We start from the raw sequence: 21,510 nt of genomic DNA on the forward strand, positions 1-21,510 counted from the left end.
GCACTCAAGGCGCACTGCAGGCCTGGGGTGCAGGGTGTCACCCCTTCGGGTGCAGTGCGGTAGGAGAGGAAGAGCAGCGCCGTGCTCTTCTCCCCCTGCCAGCGGGGTCAGGGAGGCTGCCCGTTTCGCCCCTTCCCCTGCTTCCTCTTCTTCACTGACACTGGCTTCCAAACCGTGCTTCTGAACAGCAGAGCCCTTAGCATGGCTTTTCCTCTGTGTTTGCAGATTCTGGCCAACCCCGGCTATCACTTCATTGACAGCACTTTGTATAAAGACGTCATTTTGGTGGCCTGGGACCCCGCTCCCTATTCCTCCAATCTCTACCTGGTGAGTGTTTCTGTGATGGCCCACCCAGGTCACCTGATGCTTTTGATTGACTCATGAGCCCTGGGCCCAAGGTGTGGCCTGCCTTGGCCAGTTGAGCCCGGCCAGAGAACTAGCTGGTCCTGTGCATTGCTGTTGTGACAGGGTGACATTAAATACCTTTGGAAATTGTCATAGAGTTTGCAAGGGAAACAATTTAATACAGGACACGTAATTTATAGGATTGTTTTATAATATTCACCCAAAGAACCACATATAAAGGAGTGCAGGAAATCTGTCCACACACTGGAGACCCAAAGAATCCAGCTGAGGGCCTAGATCCTGCAGAAATGTCCTGTATGAGTCCAGCGGGGAGCCTAGAGCCTGCTTCCCTCCTGCCTTAGCCTGATCCCTGTGCCTGGACCCACAGGCTGCCCAGTCTCCTTGTCACTGTGTGTCCTTGACCACATGCTCTTTTTCCCTCAGTGGTACAAGAAGCCAGATTATAACCTGTTCACACCGTATGTTCAGCACCGTCAGAGACACCCCGCTCAGCCGTTCTACATTCTGCACCCAAAGTTCATATGGCAGCTGTGGGACATTATCCAGGAGAACACGAAGGAGAAGATCCAGCCCAACCCACCGTCCTCCGGCTTCATCGGTAGGTGGGCAGCAGCAGGGTGGCTGAGGAGCAGGGTGAGACTTCACACATAAGGAGCAGAAGGTGACACTGCACAGCAAGAGCACCCAGCAGTGAGGTGGCTTTGGGGAGTCACGAGGAAAAGAGCCACCCTGTCCTGTCCTGGGCAGACATGACTAAGGCGGGCTCCACTAGCCCCTGGCCATGTGCCTATATGTCGTTACCTATGACGGTCCCAAGGTCCTGGTGTTGCATCCAGGGTCTTCTTACTGAACTACATCCCAGCCTTTATTTTTTGAGACAGGCTTTGATACATTCTTAAACTGCCCAGTTGGAGCCAAACTCGATCCTCCTGCCTCAGCCTCCCAGAGTGCTGGGATTATAGCTGTGCACCACCATGCCGGGCGATTCAGTCAGCTAGAGAATGCGGGGTGGGGGTGGGTCCCTAAAGACAGGAAGTAGGAGTTTTTGGTCTCTTCAACCCAAGGTAGCAGACATACACCATGTCCTCTCCATCTCCTGGTGGTCAAGGCAAACTCAGGCTCATGGATGACCTTCTGGTGTGAGGCACTAGGGGCCTGCAAGGAACTCGTGGCTCTCTTTAACCCACATCTCGCCTGTTCCCATTATTATGGGATGCCAGAGTTGGGAGCCAGGTGGGTAACCCTGGGGAGGGAACAGGATGTTAAGGTCACTGGTGGTCCAGGACTTTGCTGAGACTGGCCCCTGGGTTTCACTAAGCTCTCACCCCGGAATCCACTCACTCTCATTCAAACTCAGGCTCATGGAGAAGATAATCAATAATCACACTTGACTCACAGTTTTTGACCCTCTGTTTCCAAACCACTCTTTTGCAATCCCAAATTCTCCGTCTTTTGCATAGTTTCCTGTTGATTTAGGAAGGAAAACATAATCTGGCTTGTCTGTCAAAGGTGAGGCAGGATAGAGTAGTGCTTCAAAGGTGTACGGGCACGTGGCAGAGGTTTAATGAAGTCTTTTTCATGTTGCCTTGAATTCATGTGACTGGTATTTGGTTAGGGCCGAAGTTCGCAGCAGAGTTTCGGGCCTGTCAGATATAATTAGGATGGACATGGTTTTAACAGTTCACGTTTGATTGTCATAGCCAAGAGAAGTGCTTTCGTGTGTGTGTGTGTGTGTGTGTGTGTGTGTGTGTGTGCGCATGTGTGTGTTGAAAGAATCACCATCATCCACCCTTTCCTTCCCTCATTGAGTATGCACAGCCTGGAGCTTGTTGAGGCTCAGAGCTGCCTGGAGACTTCTCTACCGTGAAGGGCAACTGCAGCTCAGTGTCTCTGTGGGAGCTGGGCTGGACTGCCTGGATTTCGCTGGAGTTTTCTCTGCCGCTTGCTAGCTTTCCGATCCTGGGCACCTCGGATAATCCTGAGACTCTCAGCAGCCTCCAGTAAGAAATGGGAGTAATGATAAAACCTTCCAAGGGCGCTGAGAGACTATTATTCTCTAGCAGGACCTAGTGCAGTACCCAGCTCTAAGCCGATTATGACTATTTAAATTTCAGCTGATTGAATTACAGCACCTGTTTGAGTCCCCGTTAACACGTGCTCCTGGTGACTGCCATACTACAGGGTACAGAGGAACCAAGCCTTCCCTGGTCCCAGGAAGCAGAGTTTGCCAATCAGAAAAGGAAGGAAGGGAGGGAGGCAGGGAGGGAGGAAGGAAGGAAGGAACGAAGGAAGGAAGGAAGGAAGGAAGGAAGGAAGGAAGGAAGGAAGGAAGGAAGGAAGCAGGGAGCCAGTCAGTAACTGGACAGGAATCACACAGTTTGGCAGGGTAGGCTGCGCCCTGGCTGTGTTGGCGCATCATTAAATCCACTTGTTGCCCCAGCTGTGCCACCATGGGCTGTGCCAGACACCCCTCCAGGGTGGGTGTGAGAAGCCTGGGCAGCTTTGCCAGCACCGTGTGCCCCTGCTTTAGCTGAGCCTTATCCCTCTTCTGATACTGATCAGAAAGAGGCCGATGGTGGAGTCTGCGCAGCATTCACTGGACTTCCTTTGATAGTAGGGCAGTGATGTCACCTGCCATAGAACTTCCGGAAAACCAGTGAGGTTGTCTTCTTCTGCTGTCACAAAGCTCTCCAAATTTGCTGCGTGCTCCAAGGACATGTTGAGAGGTGCTGACTGTGTCCCTGCCTGTCGTTCCACATGCTTACCTGCAACCTTGGCTCTTGACCAAAGCTCCTACACAGAACCCTTATGAGAAATTAGATGTGTGTGCATGGCTAGTGTTATGCTGGTGCCCATCTGCAGGGCAGCACAAAGCCAGGCCTTGGGAGGTAAGGCTTGCCCTGTGTACCAACAGGTTCATCCACAGTGAGAGCAGGCCTACCCTTATCACCCTGTTTCTAAACCAGTGCTGACATTTCCTTAACAAGCTCAGGAGTCTGCATGATTGAAACAGAGGGACCCCGAGGATGGACACTGTCCTGAATGCAAAGGATTGTCTCTTTAAGGAAGAGATCCAGTGGTATCAGATCCCCATGGAGGTGCTCAGGTCTGGTGGGTGCTATTCAGGTGCTGACCGACATAAACCCTTCCAAGTCACAGCCCAGTGACCCGCCTGTCCCAACCAGACCCCACTCGTAACAGCACACACCTCTCTGACCTCAGCAGTAGGTGAGCCCCTAATGGTGCCTCCCAGTCACTTTCCAAGAACCCACCTCTGAACACATGCCCTTTGAGGGTACATTCTAGACCCCTACACATTCTGTCGCTGGCCCCAAAAGGCTTATATCCACTTCATTGTTCATTGCCCATCTCTAGGAGTTACCAAAGTCATAACAGTTCTCGCATTACTGAAAAGTCCAAAGTTGCCTCTGAGACTCAAGGCAAACTCTGATTTTGAGCCTCTGTAAAAATTAAAAAGAAGTTCAACACTTCTAACACGCAATGGCATAGGATAAACATTTCCATTCCAAAAGAGAGACAGACACAAAGGACAGAAAGGCATACAACCAAAGCAAGACAAAACCCCAGCAAAGCAAGTATTAAATTCTGTAGTTCTGTGTTCAGCACCAGGAAAACTGTGATGAGATGTAACCTGCAAAGTGCTTGGGGGACCCCACCCATATGATGTTGCTGGTTGCAGTCTACAAAGCATTGCTCTCCAAGTGGCTTTGCTCACCACAGAGCTATCTTCAGGAGGATGTTTCACATTCCTGGCTTTTCAACTTTTCTGGGGTCTCTGCTGCATTTTGGGCTTCACCCTCACAGCTTCATGAACTGCCGTTTCTGGGACACACTGCCTAGCTCCCCAAATCTGGGTGGAAGCCTCCCTGACTCCACAGTGCTTGCCTTCTGCATGCATGTAAGACCACTGCCATGTGGGTGATGCCGAGGTCTGCTGCCTGTGGAGCAGCACAGAGGTGAGGCTCTGTTGGATCATAGCTGCAGTGACCACTGAGTGCCTAGAAGGCTGAACCCAGGGAAGCATCTCCCATTGCAGCCCTGAATGAGCTGGGCTCCTTGAGGCTCTCTTTCCAAAGGAAAGCATTAAAGTTTTGTACATTTGACTTTTCCAAGGGGTTTTGCTGATTCCTGAGATACCTTCAAGACATCTTTCCTATGGCTTTGATGCAAGGTTTTTGGCTTTTTAAGATACTAATCTTTTCAGCAACCATGCTTTCTGTATCCCTAACTGTGCAGGAAATGTTCCCTTGCTGTTAAAACTACAAACTTTTTATCTGCTGACTTTAATGTTTGCTCCTGGTTTTCACTGTAGAACTGACTAAAGGCAACCAACGGTTCCCATGCCACAGCCTGGACATTGGTCTACTTTGAAATTTCCTCTATTAGATTAATTAATCCACTGTCCTTTGTCTTAATCTTGCCAAAAGTCTCAGAACAAATTTTCTGCCAGAGCATAACACACATGGGTTGTACTTGAACTACCAATGGAGTCTTTGTTCCAACAGAAACCCTCTAAGCCTGGTCTTTTCTGTCCATATTTCTATTTCTTTCTTTCTTTCTTCCTTCCTTCCTTCATTTCTTTCTTTCTTTCTTTCTTTCATTGTTGTTGTTGTTGGTACTGGGGATCAAACTTATGACCTAGTGTTTGCCAGTCTGGTGCTTACACAGTTGACCTAAAACCCTGGCTTCTGCCACATTCCTATCCTAATTTTTATGTTTTGAACTCTGTGCAGAATCTCCTATCAAGCTCAGCTTATAGAATTTTAGGCTTCTCTATTTGGCATCTTGAAATCTTTTTAAAGTCCTTTTAAAGTCCCCCTTTAAACCACATCTAAAGGCTTCTAAATCACGTGGTCAGGAACAATCACAGCAGTGAAGCTACTCCTACAATATCTGTCTCTGTTGCTTCCTCTGGCTGGGACTGGGCACCCAACATCCACAGCTTACAGGAGGAGAAGTCAGCTTTGGCTCATAGCTTTAGGGTATGGTCAGTTGAGTCCAAGGCAGAAGCAGGATTGCAGAGGGACTTGGGGGAGGAAAAGGTGTCAACCCTACACATGCAGAATGTGGAGAGAAGGGAGGAGCAGGAGAGGAATGTGTACCATACAAGTCACAGCCCCAGTGGCCCATCCCTTCCAGCCAGGCCCCACCACTTGGCAGCACTGGTTTCACAGCAGCTTGCTGTCCCTGCAGTGGTCAGAAGGGCTTACCCTGTCCCTGATTCCTGTACTTAAATCCTAACCCTCAGGGTGAAGGCTTGGGGGTTGGGCCTTGGAGAAGTAATTGGTTCATAAAGGCTGAGCCTTCATGGATGGAATTAATGCCTGAATACAAGAGGCCCCAAAAGTTAACTTACCCCTTGCACCATGTGAGGACGGTGGGGGAAAAAGTCATCTCTGAACCAGAAAGAGTCCTTACCAGACACTTGGCTATGCTGTTGCCACTCTTGGACTTCTCAGCCTTCGCAGTTGTGATACATGCATTTGTCTTGTTTATAAGTCGCCCATTTTATAAGCAGCGTGAACAGATGAAGGTATTCAGCAGCAGCTTCCGCTGGGGAGCATAGCGCTGGGCTTTGCATCTCTGTAAGATGCCCCTCTCCCCGCTCTCTCAGTCCCTGCTGGGGCTCACGGATCTCACAGCCTGTATCTGTTGCGTTTGGAGCTGGGCATATATACCTGTGCATGTGTGAGTCCTGCAAGGACAGGAGAAGCAGTCAGTGTGGGAGGGAAGAGGCGTCAGGTGCATGTTCTGCTCATGCCGCAGGCTGAGAGCTTCCGGCCAGCCAGGCTGAGTCTCCTCCCTCTGCTTAGGGTGGGTAATTACCATGTTTAGTGCAAAAGGAAGCCAGGATTCCTCATGAAGTCAGATGGAACCAGAAACATTTCTTTGGCAACCAATTAAACTGTTTGTCTGTTCGCGTAGGACTTCTTCCTTCGCCTTGAGAAAAAGAGCAAAAAATCATAGGATTTGAGCAGTTATCTTCCCTTTTGCAGTATCTATTTTGAGTCTTGTTTATTCTTTCAGTTTTGGGTCTTATTTACTCTTTCAGCTTTTTTTTCACTAGGGAAAAGAGAAAAGAAAGAAGGGATAAGAATATATACATATATAGGTACACATAAGATAGATAACTGTACTACTAATGTCTGTAGCTCTTCAGGAAGAACATTTTGTGCTTTCATTGTTCCATTGTTGGCTCATTATTTTCATACTACTCATGTCTTGTAATCTGATCTGAACAGCTACTCTGAAGATAACAATATGCAAAACATTAAGCAGTGCTAATGTCCTATTATTTTGTTTTGAAATTCTGTATCGTCATTTTTATTCTTTTTATTGTTGTTTTTAAAGAAAAAAAGCCCACAGGATTTGAGGGTTGCATTGCCCTAACATTTCAAGAAGCAAATGTAAAAACGTCTTCACCAAAACATTGTTGGGACTTCTTGTTTCAGAAGTTTGCTATCACCTACAGAGAGAATTTATCAAAGTTAATCATTTATTATGCCTTGTAAATAATCAGTGCATTAAAGAACATGTGAATGGTTCTAATTATACTATGTAAATACATATTCATAAAAATGAATCGAACTACACTTTCATTACATATTCATTTCATATTAATAAGGTGTTATTAAAGTTTAATATCTGTAATGTACTCTGAAGTTAGCCTTCTCAGATTGCTAAGTGAATATTTTGGAATCATGTTTTCTGCTCTTTAGTATCAGATGAGCAGCTCCCCATAACAAGACATTTTGAACACCCATCATTGGGGAGGTGAATATTGATTAATTAAACATGAAGACAAAACCCAAAATGCAGCACCCTGATAACTGACTTCCTTTGGAAGACACTTTAAAATAACTTTGCAAATACGTTTTGACTTTGGGTAATAAGGTAATCACATGGAAATCTGTGCTGACCCAAGTAAGGTTTCAGGAAATCTCATTGCCTTAGCATGTAGGTCTAGGGCAGTGTTGTTTTTCTTGAGGCAAAAGGAATGTTTGAGTTGTTTTTTCTCAACTGAACCTCAGTACTCAGTTGAATTGCAGTGTTGGCATTTGCAGTCAGTGGGTTTGGGGTTGCAGTTTCTCCTGTTCTTGGAGATTTAGAGATATTATTTATCCACAAAAGCAGATGGATCCAAAGCTTTCACCAAACCTTAGAGAATGACTGTCTTGCCTTGCAGCATTTTAGAAGAACCGCCTTGAGCTTCCCAGACTTTATAAAAAAAAAGTCTAAGGAACGTTAACTAAATGCTTAAACACTTTAAACACATCAAATAATTCTGGCACTACCAGCGTTGTTTCAGTATGTGTTTTCTGAGTCAGGACCACATTGAGGTTTGAATGCTGGTGCCAGGAGGGGACTCCAGGGCTGGGGACTGCTCGGGATAGGCAGCCAGGATACACTTCCTGACTGAAGGCGTGAGCTAGGGGATGGAGGCTGAGCTGTCATCTTTAGACTCCGCCTCTTTGTGTAAATGGTCTCACTGCAGGCGCCTGCCTCCTCCTCGCTGAGAGACCAGGGCAGATCTTGGCCCCATCTCAGCTTGCTGGGGCACCTGAGCAAAGAACCCTGAGAAGCCCAAGTCTTCTGTCCCTAAACGGAGATGCACACTGCCCCTGTGACGCAGAGTCATGGTGGGGAGGAGCAGGAGAGCTGGTGCTTACTATGACTGTGGGGTGCCCCCCTGAAAGATAAGATGGTTCCCAGCAGAAAGGGACTGCCCTTCAGAGATGGCCTGCAGCAAGGGAAGCGGGCTTCAGATTTCTCAGGTATTACAGAGGACATTCAATTACAGGAAGCAGGTCACCTTAATTTAAGTACCCCTCAACTGTGGAGGTGTCTGCCTGTTTCAGAGTGTTCAGTCTCATCAGATACTTATGCCGTGTACTGATCTGTGCTGTAGTTTTATTCTATATGTGATACATAAAATTCTCTTCCCTTTAAACCATTTCTTCCCCATGAATGCCCAGCAGTGGTAGTGGCAGATAGAGGGGGAGGCCCTCTGGTGACTAGGTAAGTGCTGGCGGGACTTTCCCAGCAGTTTATGAGAGGCATTTCTGATTAGAGCTATCATGTCTGTCCTCAGAGGGAGGTGGCTGGGGACACGTCAGGACTGTCCTGCGCATACCACTGCTTCTCCTGAGAGGCAGGAAGGGTATTCAGACCTAGACAAGGCAGTCTTAAAATCAAGAGGCAGCACCAGGGCACTTGGAAGACCCAGAGGGACTGGCTTCTCAGAGCAGGGTTCTCCTGTCTTTGGACTCCAGGCTATCAGCCCTTCTGGAGCTCCCTGCTCGGGGTGCAAGGAGCCCCACCCGCTTCATGCCCAGTTGGACACTCAGGTTTTGTCTTGCCATTTGTTCTAGGGAAGTCACTGTGCTTTGTCTGTAGGCAGGCTGAGTAAGAAGTGATTTTCTAGGATCCCACAGCTTTCCTTTCAGCCTCCGGGTATTGCATATCTTCCCCAGAGGCCACGTGAGCTCACCTGGGGTCACCTGGGGTCAGGCAGCCTGGCAGACCGCTGGCTGCCTGCCTGGCAAGTAACTGGGACAGCCTAGGGGCCAACTCTGTCAGGTGGGCCCTGTCACACCCCATGCACATCCTCATCCCCCTGTGGGCTGTGCGCAGGGTACAGGTGCCAAATCACACCTCAGAAACCAGCACCCCCTGCCTTTCCAAGGGGGCCTCTCCCTGCTGTTTATGAGGAAGTTTCTGAAGTTCACAGAGGCAAGTGCTGTCATGGCAGCCTGGTTAATACACGCACAAGAGTAGTACATTTAAGAATAAGCTGTAACTTCCTTTCTTCTCCATTTCATATGCATTTTGGGACTTGATTTTCCAATATATCTATCATTCAAACTCAGGAGATCAACACAAAAATAATAAACCACTTAACATCCTTATTTATTTATGATTTTGTGAAATGCACTACAACTTTTTAAATTTTCCTGTAAATAATGAAACAAATAATACACTATCAACGAGTTTAAAATCATGCTGTTTTCTTTAACATAGTAGATGCTTCTTAAATTATTATTTTTATTACATCAAGATCAAACCATCTTTCCAAACCATCTTTTAATGATAGAAGTTTTCTAGAAATATCACTTTACATATCCCTTGCTCTTTAAGAATCTTACGTGGACCTCTCATCATTTTCCATCTTAAGACCACATTTGTGGAGAAATTACAGAACAGCTGCTGCTAGACGTCCGAGGCCCAGCCTGTCTGGCGCACTTAGCCTTGGGCCTCCATGATTTCTTCAGGAAAGTGCTGGGCAGTGTTCTCTGGGACATGTTCAGAAACTCCCAGTTCACTTCACGTGTGAATTGTATTCCTGTGTTTTAAAACTGATAGAAGCCGCTGTTTTCCCCCATTATGTGAAATATGTTCTGCTTTACACCCATGGCTCATTTTGCTATTTTGCAAAAGGGTCTTTTCATCAAGCAGAAAATTCTGCCAGCTGAGAAGCAGCCTTAAAGAAGGCAAGTCGCAGCCGAGCTCAGAGCTGGGATCTGGTGACACAGAGGTGCTGCACAGGCAGGCTGAGTTCTCAGAGAGCCACGTGCTCACAGGACCTGAGGCATCGGACCTGGATTCTGCAGCCCATAAACAAGGTCCATCTACTAACTATGCTGAGCCGCATAAAGCAACATTTTATTAAGAAAAGCTGAAGTGCTTTTAATTAGTTTGATCATAATGTTGCACTATGCAGTATTTAAAAACATAGAATTTGGCAAGGGAATGTCTCCTAGATCGTGATTGCCTGGAAAACAGTAATGCTGTTTATCTCCAAATGAATCTCTCATGTGGACTCATCTATCAAACTTGGCCACCTAAGAAACAGGAACAGTTGAATTCTGTTTGAAGGTCCCAGCTAGCTGGCCGCATGCCCGTGATTATTTGGAAAAATACATCAAAAGGCACTGAATATTCATGGGCTTTTCAAGAACTCCAAACCCAAACCAAAAGTAGTCAGATGTGTATCAGTGATGAAAACAATTTATTTCGATAGCCAGTAAACAAAATTATTTCTCATAAAAAGCCCTCAGTGATTTTTAGAGATTATTCTTTACCAGTATTAGGCGATCTGTACCCTTCCCGCCTGTCAGGAAATCTGAGCAGACAGAGAGGAAATGAAAAGAGAAGTCGATAGCATTTTTATCACAAGCAGATGTGAAGCACCCGTGTCAGTCTGGCATGAGGACAGGACTGCGGGGCAGTGAGGCCCTGAGTGTGGACCTGCCTGGTGTCCATGCAGGAAGGTTTACCACAGGGGTTCCCTGCCTATTCTTCTGGCCCTGGGTTGGTATCTGGGACCCTGGCCTAGGGAGTCCCCACTCCACAGGGATGAGGGGGCTCCCTGCACCTGCACCACCTGTGCAGCCAAGGAGCTCACGCTGAGCACGTGCCCTTCCTTCCAAGGTCCGGGGACCTGGGGACTCGCCAGGCAGGGCTGTGTGGGAGCGGCTTCCAGTAAACCCCGAGTGCTGTGTCTCCAACGATGTTCCTTGGCCCATGGTGTTTCAGAGGTGCTTTCTCTTAGTGCTTTTGGGTGATTATACAGCAGAAACCGCCTTCTCAAGGTCCCACAGGCTGGAGTCCAAGGTCCGGATGGGGCTAGGCCAGTTCCCAGTGAGTCCACCACACTGGCTTCTCACTGTGGCCTCCCATGGTGTCACAGGGAGAGATGTCAGCCACATCTCTACGTGTGAGGGTGCCGGTTTCATTTGTGAGACTGCACCTCCATAACCAGGTCACCTCCTAATCCCATCACCAGGGCCATGGCTCCCTCAGACCCACTCAGGGATGCTGTCTCAGCTCATTGCTGGGGACTGAAGAGCCTCGTCCCCAGCAGCAGAAGACTCAGGAACCTGTACCTGGCCTCCCTGGGCCACCTCCCTGCCTCTTTCCATGGCTGACGGCTCTGTGCCCATGAGTGCAGCTGTGTACAGGACCCTGCAGTCCAGCGAGTGAATCTTCAAACCAAGAGCTGGGCTGGGACCTCCACAGTACCTCCTTGGGATCCAGGTGTACCTACGTGACACTCAGGACACCCTAAGATGTCACAGCCTGATCCCATCTCCAGATACTAACATGGGATTTTTTAGTTCAACATACAAATTTTAAAAGGAAGTTGCTCTAAATCCCACAGATTTGTCCTGGGTCCAGCTTGAGAATGTGGAAGGCTGCTGACCAGGCTCCCCCAGCACATGCCTCTGCTCCCCTTCCCACCTGCCCCCTGCATGCCTGATCCACTACCCCACACTCTGAACCCCACCATGCTCTTCTGCACCTCCAGACACAGACAGCAGTGGAGTTCCCTTGCAAAGCCCGAAGAAATGCATGCTTCAGCTTTCCGGGAACCAGTTAAGTGCTACTAGAGACCTCTAGAAAAAACTATGTACAGTTTTAACCACATTTAATAATTTTTGGTTTTTATTATATGACAGACTCTGAATTTAAATGCAAATTTATATGCTGATAACAGCATTAAGTAATTAAAATGGCAAGGACACATGTGGCAAATGACTTAGCCATGCTGAGTGAAAAACAGCTTAAAGTAGTAAATGTTCTTCTCCTTCAGGATGGTAAATCTCCCTGTCTGCCTCTCACATGCAGCCCGGGAGTGGTAAGTCGTGTTTTCCTTCTCCCTGGAAGTGCTCCGTCCCGACCCATGCCCTGGATCATTGCTGGCTGCCTTTTAAGCTCACAGGGCAGATTCCTTAAGCCTAAGATGCTTGGTGCTTGGCTGTTCCTTAAGCCTAAGGTGCTTGGGCTGAAGTTCACCTCCTTCCACGTACTTTTCATCATCCCCAGAGGACTTAAAGTTCTTCCCGCAGTGTAGATGCCACCCGAGAGACAGCTGGGGAATAAGGACCAGGAAGAACACCTGCATCTATTCAGTGCAGGTGCGGTTTTCCCCAGGATTCTCTTTGAACCCCAAATGTGGGAAGCTGGGGCCCAAGGGCTCAGTCCAGAGCCCGTGAGCAGCCTATGCCAAGCAGAGGTCCAGTGTGAGGTGCCTCAGAGCCATCTTGCCCCAAGTGCAGGCCAAGGAAATGGCACCAGAGAACACACACCACTGTCCAGAGTGTCCCTGGCCACTGCCCCACACCGAGAGCCACATGAGACCCTGTGGAAGTTGGGGCGGGGCAGCTGTGAACCGCCTGGAAGTTGGGTGTCTCTGGCCAGGGCCCACCCCTCTCCCAGGTGAAGTGGGCTCCTCCTTGACACTGCTCACCCAGTGCCCTCCTTCCTTCCAGGCATCGTCATTATGATGTCCATGTGCGACGAGGTGCACGTGTATGAGTACATCCCATCTGTGCGGCAGACAGAGCTCTGTCATTACCATGAGCTGTACTATGACTCGGCCTGCACACTGGGAGCCTACCACCCGTTGCTCTTCGAGAAGCTCCTGGTGCAGCGCCTCAACATGGGCTCGCAGGCTGACCTGTACCGCAAGGGCAAGGTGGTGCTGCCCGGCTTCCGGGCGGCTCAGTGCCCTGAGCCCGGCCCCGGGGACGCGCGCTCTTAGGAAGGGACCTCGGGAGCCATGTGCAGCAAGGTACTACTGCCGTCCTCGTCCTCAGAGACACAGAGAATACTTGAAGCTGATCCTAGATGCTGTCTTGCAGAGCCGTGAACTGTCACGTTCTCTCCCAAGCCATTGATTATTTTTTAGTACTTTGAGTATAAAAATGGAATTTTAAGTAAAATACTCAAATAAGAGGCAAGAAAAAGACTAGATAGAAAACCATGGGTCCAATACCTCAGACAGTGCTGGCATTCTTAGGTCAGGGCTGCCCTTTATCAGGGTGGCTGCAGCTATGGCTCCCCTGATGCTTCTGGAGACAGAGAGGGTTTCTGTGTAGACACATCCAGACGGAGGTTAGGGGGAGCTGTCATCCTTAGAGACACTGTTCCCTGGTGAATGTGAGTCAAGAGCCGCCTGGACAGCAGGGGTCCCCTGATAGGTCAGGAGGGCAAGTTCCCAGCCTTGCATCCATCTCTGCCCCCCCCCACAATGCTCTGCTGCCTGTATCAGAACCAAGTGCTGGCACCCAGCTGGTCCGAGAAACAACTGGCCCCTGAGGACACGCAGAGGAGGCCCTGTGCCCTGCAGGATCCCAGGACTCTCTTAGAGCATTGGTTCAGGCAGCTTCTTGCAACAGCACCCAGAGTGTCCCAGATGCTGATTTTTCTACCTGCTGCCCCTGGCCCACAAGTTCACCCCACAGGTGACACATGTGGCAGTGATGTGGCCTGCAGGGGACACCAGGGACACGCTTATCCTTCCTCTCTAGCAGGAAGGACTTTGGAGCCACAGCCCCAGGTTACAGGGGACACACAAGGGCCTTTTTTATGCGGGGTTTTATCCGCTTCTACAAACCTGACAGCCAGTTCTTCCCGCTGACAGGTGTCTCAGAAGCCAGTCCTGGTTTTCATAGGTGTGTTTTCTGTCAGCAGCATGACAAAGCCATAATGTTAAATAACAACATGGGGTGTGGGATAGCACTGCTCTTAACAAGGAAATTCCATGCCTGTTTAGATGGAGAAGCCCACTGGAAAAACACTCACACCAGCCTGTTAGTGATGCTGATGTTTTTAACCTCAGATTCGGTCACTGATACTTTAGCGATTTTTGGTAGTGCAACAGGAACTTTTTAAACACCTTAATGAAGCATGCTGTTATTCCAGCATCAAAGCAGAGCATATCTCAGTGCCACAGTTTAGACCGAGGGCAGTGGCAACAGTGGGCTTCCTTGAAGGCAGCCCCTCACGAGGCAGAACTGTCAGAAGAGCCCACTGGCAAAGGCTTCTTCATTTCTGGAGTGGTTTGTTCCCGTGCCCTCAGGAGGCTTTCCTCAAGCAAGAGTGTCTTACTGAGCCCCACGGCTTCTCCTTGATTATTCTACCCTACAGTCACAGGCACCCCCATTGCCATGGAGAAGTGGGAGCAGTTGGAAAGCTTGTGTGTATTTATGCCGAGTCAGTGAGACAGGGTGGATGGTTTTGTCTTCTGTGTTAAATTACGTCTCAGTAGACACCATCCCGCCCTGCTTCACCCCGGTTTCCTGGAAGAGCCGGGTCCCAGCCACACTTTAGTGGGGAGAAACTTCCCAGCTCCAAAGGAGGCACCCAGGAGGTGCTCACAGTGTGAGTTCTGCTTGAAGCCTGGGGATCTTTCTAGATCTTCCAAGCTTTGCCACTGTTAAATACCCGCAGCCCTGGAAATCCCTTTATAGTCTTCCAAGTGGACTCGTTCACGGCACCCTTAGCATTCAGCACAGCCCCCTTTGGCAGGAATTTGGCCAGCAAATAATCAACTGGGGCAATACAGGTATCCAAATTAAAAGGCCCCAAAAGTCACTTCACAGATCTTTAAATAGAGTTCTATCGTAGCGGCTGTAGTTACAAAAGAATACTTTCAGTTTTGCGGAGTTACAGGAAGGGCCAACGAGCATAAAGCAAGTTTAATTAGAATCTGAAAATTTGTCCTGGCCTTAAAGAGTGCTGGGACTCAGGGTAGGCTGAGCAGTGCGGAGCACGGCACTCAAGCTCCAGGCACTGCCTGCACAGACTGCAGCCTGCAAGTTTCAGGTAGTGTCCTCACCAGTGTGTCTGCTGTGTGTCAGGCGACCTGAAGGTGCTCCTGGTCCTAAGGGCCGGGTTTTGTCCAATGCTGGCTGACTTCCCTGTGCACAGCGCCAAGCTCCAGCAGACACGTGGCCTTCAAGGAGTGGCCAGTAGTGATGACCCAGCTCCTCCCTGCCTCTGCCCTTCTGGAACACCCTTGATTCACTTGGCACAGGCCGCATCCTGTTCTTCTGCATCTCTGTCACCAGAGACCTGGTCTCTGTCTCTGTGTAGACCAATACAGCCTCCACCTGTGCCTCAATGGCCCTGTCGCATTTCTGCACTTTAGTGCCTGCTGGGGTGTCAGATGGACCAAGTGGGGTCCACCTTCCAGGAGTTAGTCTGTGATGAAAGACGGTCAGAGCCTCAGCGGAAGGCTTGGGGACCTCCAGGTGCCCAGCACTTGACGCAGTGCCTGCAGCTGACAGTACCAGCCCCCTTCTGCTTAGCCATAGCGAGACACACAAAGGAAGTGGTATGGGGCTGGGGCTGGGGGCAGACAGATAGGGCCGACACCACCCCCTAGCACCCCATGGCGTTTCCACGTGGCTCAGTCTCCCTGCACCGCACGGTGGTGGAGCCTGCTCCACGTGGAGACAAAGCACTTGGCAGCCGTGTGGGAGCTCAGTGTGGCGCTGGTCCCCTGGACGTCTCCACTGTGAAATGACTCCGCAGGGCTCAGTCACCCAGGCATTATCAGGAAAATGAAAGGGATTCCTCTGATCGCTCAAAGAAATCAAGGATAAGTTCTGATTCTTGTTTTATTAAATGATTGAAATCTTTTAGTAAGAAGAAAATAATCCAGTTTTTCTGTACAAGTTTAGGGTAATGAAAGTTGAAGAATTTGAGACCTTGATATAGTAAGATTCTTGCTCTTAGTATGAAAGTGTGCATGTAGATATAGTTATATAATTGCATATATACATATCTACACACATGCTTGATTTTATATTGTCTTTTTCATTAACTTTTATGATGTAACCTTTACAGTGAAATTTTTAAATTATGCAAACACTAATTTTTTAAGAGAAAGAAACAAATGTTACACCTCCTTCTACTAACAACATGGCCCTCCAGCCCCTCCACACGCATTCTGCACCCCCTGACGATGGCAAACCACAGGCAGAGCAGAAGTATTTTAAAGACACTGTGAAGGTAGAATCATTGCCTAATGTTGGATCTGCATCAGAACCCTGATTGTAACTCTGAACTCAGTTTATCACTAGCTCGTGGCTTTTACAAGATCCGGGGAAGAAACAATTATTTGGTTCCATGGAAAATAACCTAATTAGATAAATGCATTGTTGTGATGAAATCTAGCATTTGTAACATGCACCCTGTTTTGCTCTGTATAAAATACTTATAAAATCCTTCTAGTGGAAACCAATGAACTTTTGTAACAGCTTTGGGAATTCTTTTGTATGATAATTTTTAAACTGAAATGTGTGCCCTTCCAATTAACTAAGGCTTGAGGTTTTCCAGAAGTTGCATTTTAGAAGTGTTTGTACACATTTTAACACTTTGATATTTTCTATTTTGGTTTTGTATATTTTTATGTTTACACAGTGTATAGACTTTTCTTGTAAATAAAACATGTTTTCATTTGTCTGGAGGTTTCTGCTTTAATTTGTAGAAGTTACACATACAGCCAAGTAGATAGCAAAGAAATGGGCCATTAATAATGAGGGTGGATCAGAGATCTAATTAGGTTCCTGAGAAGCGAAAGCAGGGACCGGACTGGAATCACAGGTGTCCCCCAGGGTTGTCTTGCATCGTTAATTGTCACATGCAACAAAACAGAAGTGGCAGGAAGAAGAGGGAAGTGTATTTTAGGCTCATGTGTTCCTTGGTAAAGGAGCATCTGGTTCATTCTTGTCCTTTTTTAACCGATGGCTCTCCCCAGCCTGTCTACAGGTATGGCAGGAAGGCCATGGCCAGTGGCAGGCGGGTCCCATGTTGGTGGTGGTTGTTCTTGCCCCACTGGATACCAGCTTTGAGCCTTTCGCAGGTGACGGTGAAGGTTTAGCTCTGCTGGCTGGGACAGGGAGGGTCAGGTGAGGCTCTGTGAGGACCTGGGGGTGCAGTGGGTGAGGGAGCCGTGGGACCCCCAGGCCAGCAGATGGTGTCCTCTAAGATTTAGGTGCTGCAGGAAGGCTCAGGGAAAGAAGAGGAATCACAGGAATTACATTACCTTGGTCTCAGAGAGGAAAGGGCTGGCAGAGTCCCTTGCTGAGATGCCGACTCCCTTTACAGGGTTCTCTCCACATTGTTTGTCTTCACAAAGGTCCAGGGGGCCCCATCAGAGTAACCACCAGCAACATGCCCTGGCCAGAGGTGGTAGAAGGAAACCCTTCCTGCTGTGGGTGGGTATGTGCAGGGCTTTCTCAGGAGTTAAGGCAGCTGCCCTGGTACCGGTAATAGACACAGGAAGAGAGAATAGGGTTCCTACGTCAGACAGGCAGCTACATTGGGAGTTTTTGTGGGTGGTAGCGTAGTACTGGGGACCAAATCCAGGAGCATTCTGCCGCTGAGCTACATTCCCAACATCCTGTTACTGATTTATTTATTTTTGGTACTGGGGATCAGACTTATGACCTAGCACTTGCCAGGCAAGCACTTGTGTCACTGAACTAAATCCTCACTTCTTTTCTTTGAGACAGAGTCTCCCTTAGTTCCCCACATGGGAATTGAGATTTCGATCCTCCTGCCTCAGCCTCCCAAAATGCTGGATTATAGGTGTGCACCACTGTGCCCAGTGTGCCCTGGAGTGCCATTCACAGTAGCCAAAAAAAATGTAAGTGACTTAAATGTCCATCAAGAGATGGATGAGTAACAAAATGCAGAGCACAGACACTGTCTGACCATGAAGATGAGAGTCCTGCTGTTTACAGCACAAGAGGGACGTGCGAGGGACGTGCGGAACCTGAGTTCACGAATACTAAGCCAGGCACAGAAAGACAAATGCATCGTAAACTACGTACATGTAGAATCTAAAATGTTAATGCCATGGAAATTGAGAATAGGATGGTAGTTACCAAAGGCTGTGGAGAGCAGTGGAGAAAAGATGGAGAAAATTTGCTCAATGGATGTTAAATTTTAGAAAGAAAAAATAAATTCTGGTGTTATTTTACAAAGCAGGTTAACCACGGATACCAGTAATGTACTGTATCTCTCAAAACACCAGAAGAAAGGATTTTGAACATTTCACCAAAAGAAATGACATTAGAGGAGACAGACATACTTACTCTGATTTAAACATTGTAAAATATATTGAAACATTGTATCATATTCCAAAACTATGGACAAATTTTACATATCAATTAAATAAAATTACATCTTTGTCTATATAAACAATAGTAACTTAGAACTTATTTTATACTTATTTGAAAAGATTTAGACTTATTTAGATATTTTTCATGGCTTATTATCACCTTGGGAATAAAGAAAAAGCAGAATAAGGTGTACCTGACCACTAGGTTATTCTGGGAATACAGCCCCTCACTCCCGAAGACTTTTGGAACAAGACACTTAGTTCTCTGGATTCCCCCCGCCTTGTCCAGTGAACCGTGGGAAGCGATGGCCCTGCTCACATATGAGGAGCCCTGCCCAGTGCCTCCAGGACTGTCTCCTGACCTGCTGAAGTGGTCTTCGGTTCTGAGGTCTGCAGTGGACAGTGATAAGACCCTCCAGACTGCAGACCACAGAAGGATGACTGGAAGATGCACCCCAATTTCAGAAAAATTAACATGGGACATAAATAAATCTTGATGAGAATCAGCATTTCAAGTCTAATATGGATTTAGGTTCTTCCCTGATCATTGTTTAATTCTGAGATGCTGAAGCACTCCTGATGTGGCAAAAAGAAGGACTGAAAAACATGAAGTCCACCCACAAAAGCCAGAAGAACACTGGCAAGAAGTTTTCAAGCCAAACTTCTCACACATTTGGAAATTAAGGACTGCAATAATCTGATTTCAGAAAAGTGGCCACTACTCTGTAAGAGTGTTGACCTTGGGGCTTTAACAGGCCCTGACCTCCTGCTGCCCAGACATCTTGAACAACACCAATATCATCATTGTGAAAGCTGTGAAAGCTGGGAGCCCTGTGGTCGCTGGAGGGGTCAGACAGCTTTGAAGCTTCCTAAAAACCCAGAAAAGTGCTCCTGTATTTCTTATGTCCAATGAAAATTTCCATTCAACGTGAGTGTCATAATTTACCCAATTCAGAGCTCACTGGGGCTCACAGTTCTGTCTCCTAGATGTTTGTTGAAGACAATCAGTGGCAAGTGTTTGATACCACAGCTACAAGACCTCTTGGTGCTAGCAAGAGGCAAAATAAAACAGCTACAAGAAAAATTGGGAAATTAGAAGTCGAATAGACCTCTACTCCATTCCTGGGAGTCGAGAAGGTCATGCCTGTGTGCATGGCTGGGGAGATCCGGGAGGAGCCTGACTTGGATCTGGCTGCCCCAAGGCCACGGTGTTGAAACCACGTTTTATACACAGTCCCTTTTCTCTACCATGAAGGAAAGGAATGAGTGAAATGAACACCTTTGTCCACCTAACACTGTACACAAAAATTAAATTATAGACTAAAAGTAACAGTTAAAACAATAAAGTTCTTGGAAGAAAACACAAGAAAATCTTCTTGATTTGGGGTTGGGAAATGTTTGTCCAGCTGTAATAAATACCTAAGCACAAGTGACAAGAAAAAAATAAACTGAACATCACAGAAGTCAAAACCTTTTGGGGTTGAATGACAGCACCAGAGTAGTGAAATGAGAAGTTGCATATAGAGGAAAGACTTTCGAATCATAGCTCTGATACAGGTAAAGAATTCTTACAGCTCAATAATAAACAGCTGAGAAAATTTAAAATGAAAGGGATTCAAATAGCTATTTCTGCCAAGCAAGTAGAAAACGAGAGCTTAGATGTGAAAACAATCTCAGCAACCCAGGAGACTGCACTGTGGCATCCCTTTGTGCTCTCAAGGGTGGCAGAATCAAAACTCAGGTTCAGCGGGTGTGGACGAGGGTGGGGAGAAGTGCAGCCATCGTGCTCTGCCAGTGGGGATGTCGGTTGGTGCAGACACTTAGAGAAATAATTCACAGTCCTCAATAAAATCAGAGATTCCGTTACCTTCTGACTCACAAATCCACCCAAGGTGTGCACCTGCGGTAGGCAGAATGGGGCCCTACACAGACACCTGCATCTGGGCCCCTAGAAATTGTGACTGTGTCACGTCACATGGCAAAGGGCAATCAAAGCTGCAGATGGGATTAAGGCTACTAGTCAAATGACCTTAAATCCTGCAGCTGTGTTGGATGAGCCACAGTGGTCTTTAGGGAAACCCAGGAGTGAGAGAACCACAGCCAGCAGTGTGGGCACAGGTTCCTGTCCAGTGATACCGGCCTGCTGTAAGAGACAGCCAGAAGCTGAGGAGTGTCGGCAACTCCTGGAGAGCAGAGTTCCCCAGAGCCCCCTACTGCAAACGCAGCTGTGCCACACCCAGATTTTAGCCCGTGAGGTCCATGTTGGACTTCTGAACTGGAGACCTTAAGAAAATAAAATGTTATTGTTTTAAACCATTGTGATAACTTGTGACAGGATTCCTAGGTAACTATTATGACATCAGAGATAATCATTAACTATATGTGCAGAGTTATCCATATCAGCCTTGTTCATAATAGCAAAAAGGCAAAACAACCCGAACATTCATGCCAATAAATCGGTAAAGAAAATGTAACGTGGCCATGCCACGGAACTACTTTCCATTAAAAGAAATCCTTACTGACGAATGCTACAGTGCACGTGAACTCATGACATCATTCATGGGCGGTGGGGAAGCGTTGAAATGTCCAGAGCAACTGAGTCCATAAGCAGAAAGCAGATCCGTGACTGCCTGGGAGTGGGAAGTGGATGGGTGGGGAGCACGTGTTGATGGCTTCAGTTTCTACTTGGGCAATGGGAAGTTCTGGAATTAGGTAAAGGTGATGGCTGGGCAAACTTGGGAATATCCTTCAAAGTATACTTCACAGCTGAATTCTGTGGTATGTAGATTTTATCTCAATAAATATTAAACATTTATATTTAATTTTATTCATAAAATTTCAATCAGAGTTATACTGAAAAATAAAAGCCATATTTTATTGAAATAAAAATTCTAGACTGTAGGAGAGAGTGTCAGCAAACAGGAGGGAGTCTGGTCTTGGCTACTGTTTGTCCGTGCAGAGTGTCCCTGACCCTGTCCGAAACTTGGCCCTGGGTTTGACCACTACCCATCCGTGCTAAGATGTCCCAATGCCATCGCAGTCCACTGTTGGTCAGTCTCCCACAATGCTGCCAGGCCCAACTGTAGGTCACTTTAGGCCCAGCTGCCGCCCTCTCACACCCCCCCCCCAGCCAAGGCCTCCGAGCTGTGGATCTCCTGAGTGGTTTCTTCTCCCTGCAGGCTCACAGCTCCCCCAGCTCCCAGCCG

At 47.7% G+C, this 21,510-nt stretch overlaps 1 protein-coding gene across 6 annotated transcripts in view; it reads left to right on the forward strand.

Moving 5' to 3' along the window:
- St6gal2 (ST6 beta-galactoside alpha-2,6-sialyltransferase 2) overlaps positions 1 to 16,645 on the forward strand; it is a 54,731-nt gene extending 38,086 nt beyond the window's left edge. For all 6 annotated transcript variants that reach the window (XM_063229734.1, XM_063229733.1, XM_063229732.1 and 3 more), the window contains exons 4-6: positions 226 to 327; positions 790 to 964; positions 12,660 to 16,645. In XM_063229734.1, coding sequence (XP_063085804.1) covers positions 226 to 327; positions 790 to 964; positions 12,660 to 12,931 — 549 coding nt within the window. In that variant the 3' untranslated portion in view covers positions 12,932 to 16,645. The remainder of the gene's footprint in view (positions 1 to 225; positions 328 to 789; positions 965 to 12,659) is intronic.
- The last annotated feature ends 4,865 nt before the right edge of the window (positions 16,646 to 21,510 follow it).

This window comes from Cavia porcellus, unplaced genomic scaffold, assembly GCF_034190915.1.
Source record: "Cavia porcellus strain 051 isolate PalLab524CR breed Dunkin Hartley unplaced genomic scaffold, mCavPor4.1 scaffold_18, whole genome shotgun sequence".
Lineage (NCBI taxonomy): Eukaryota > Metazoa > Chordata > Mammalia > Rodentia > Caviidae > Cavia > Cavia porcellus.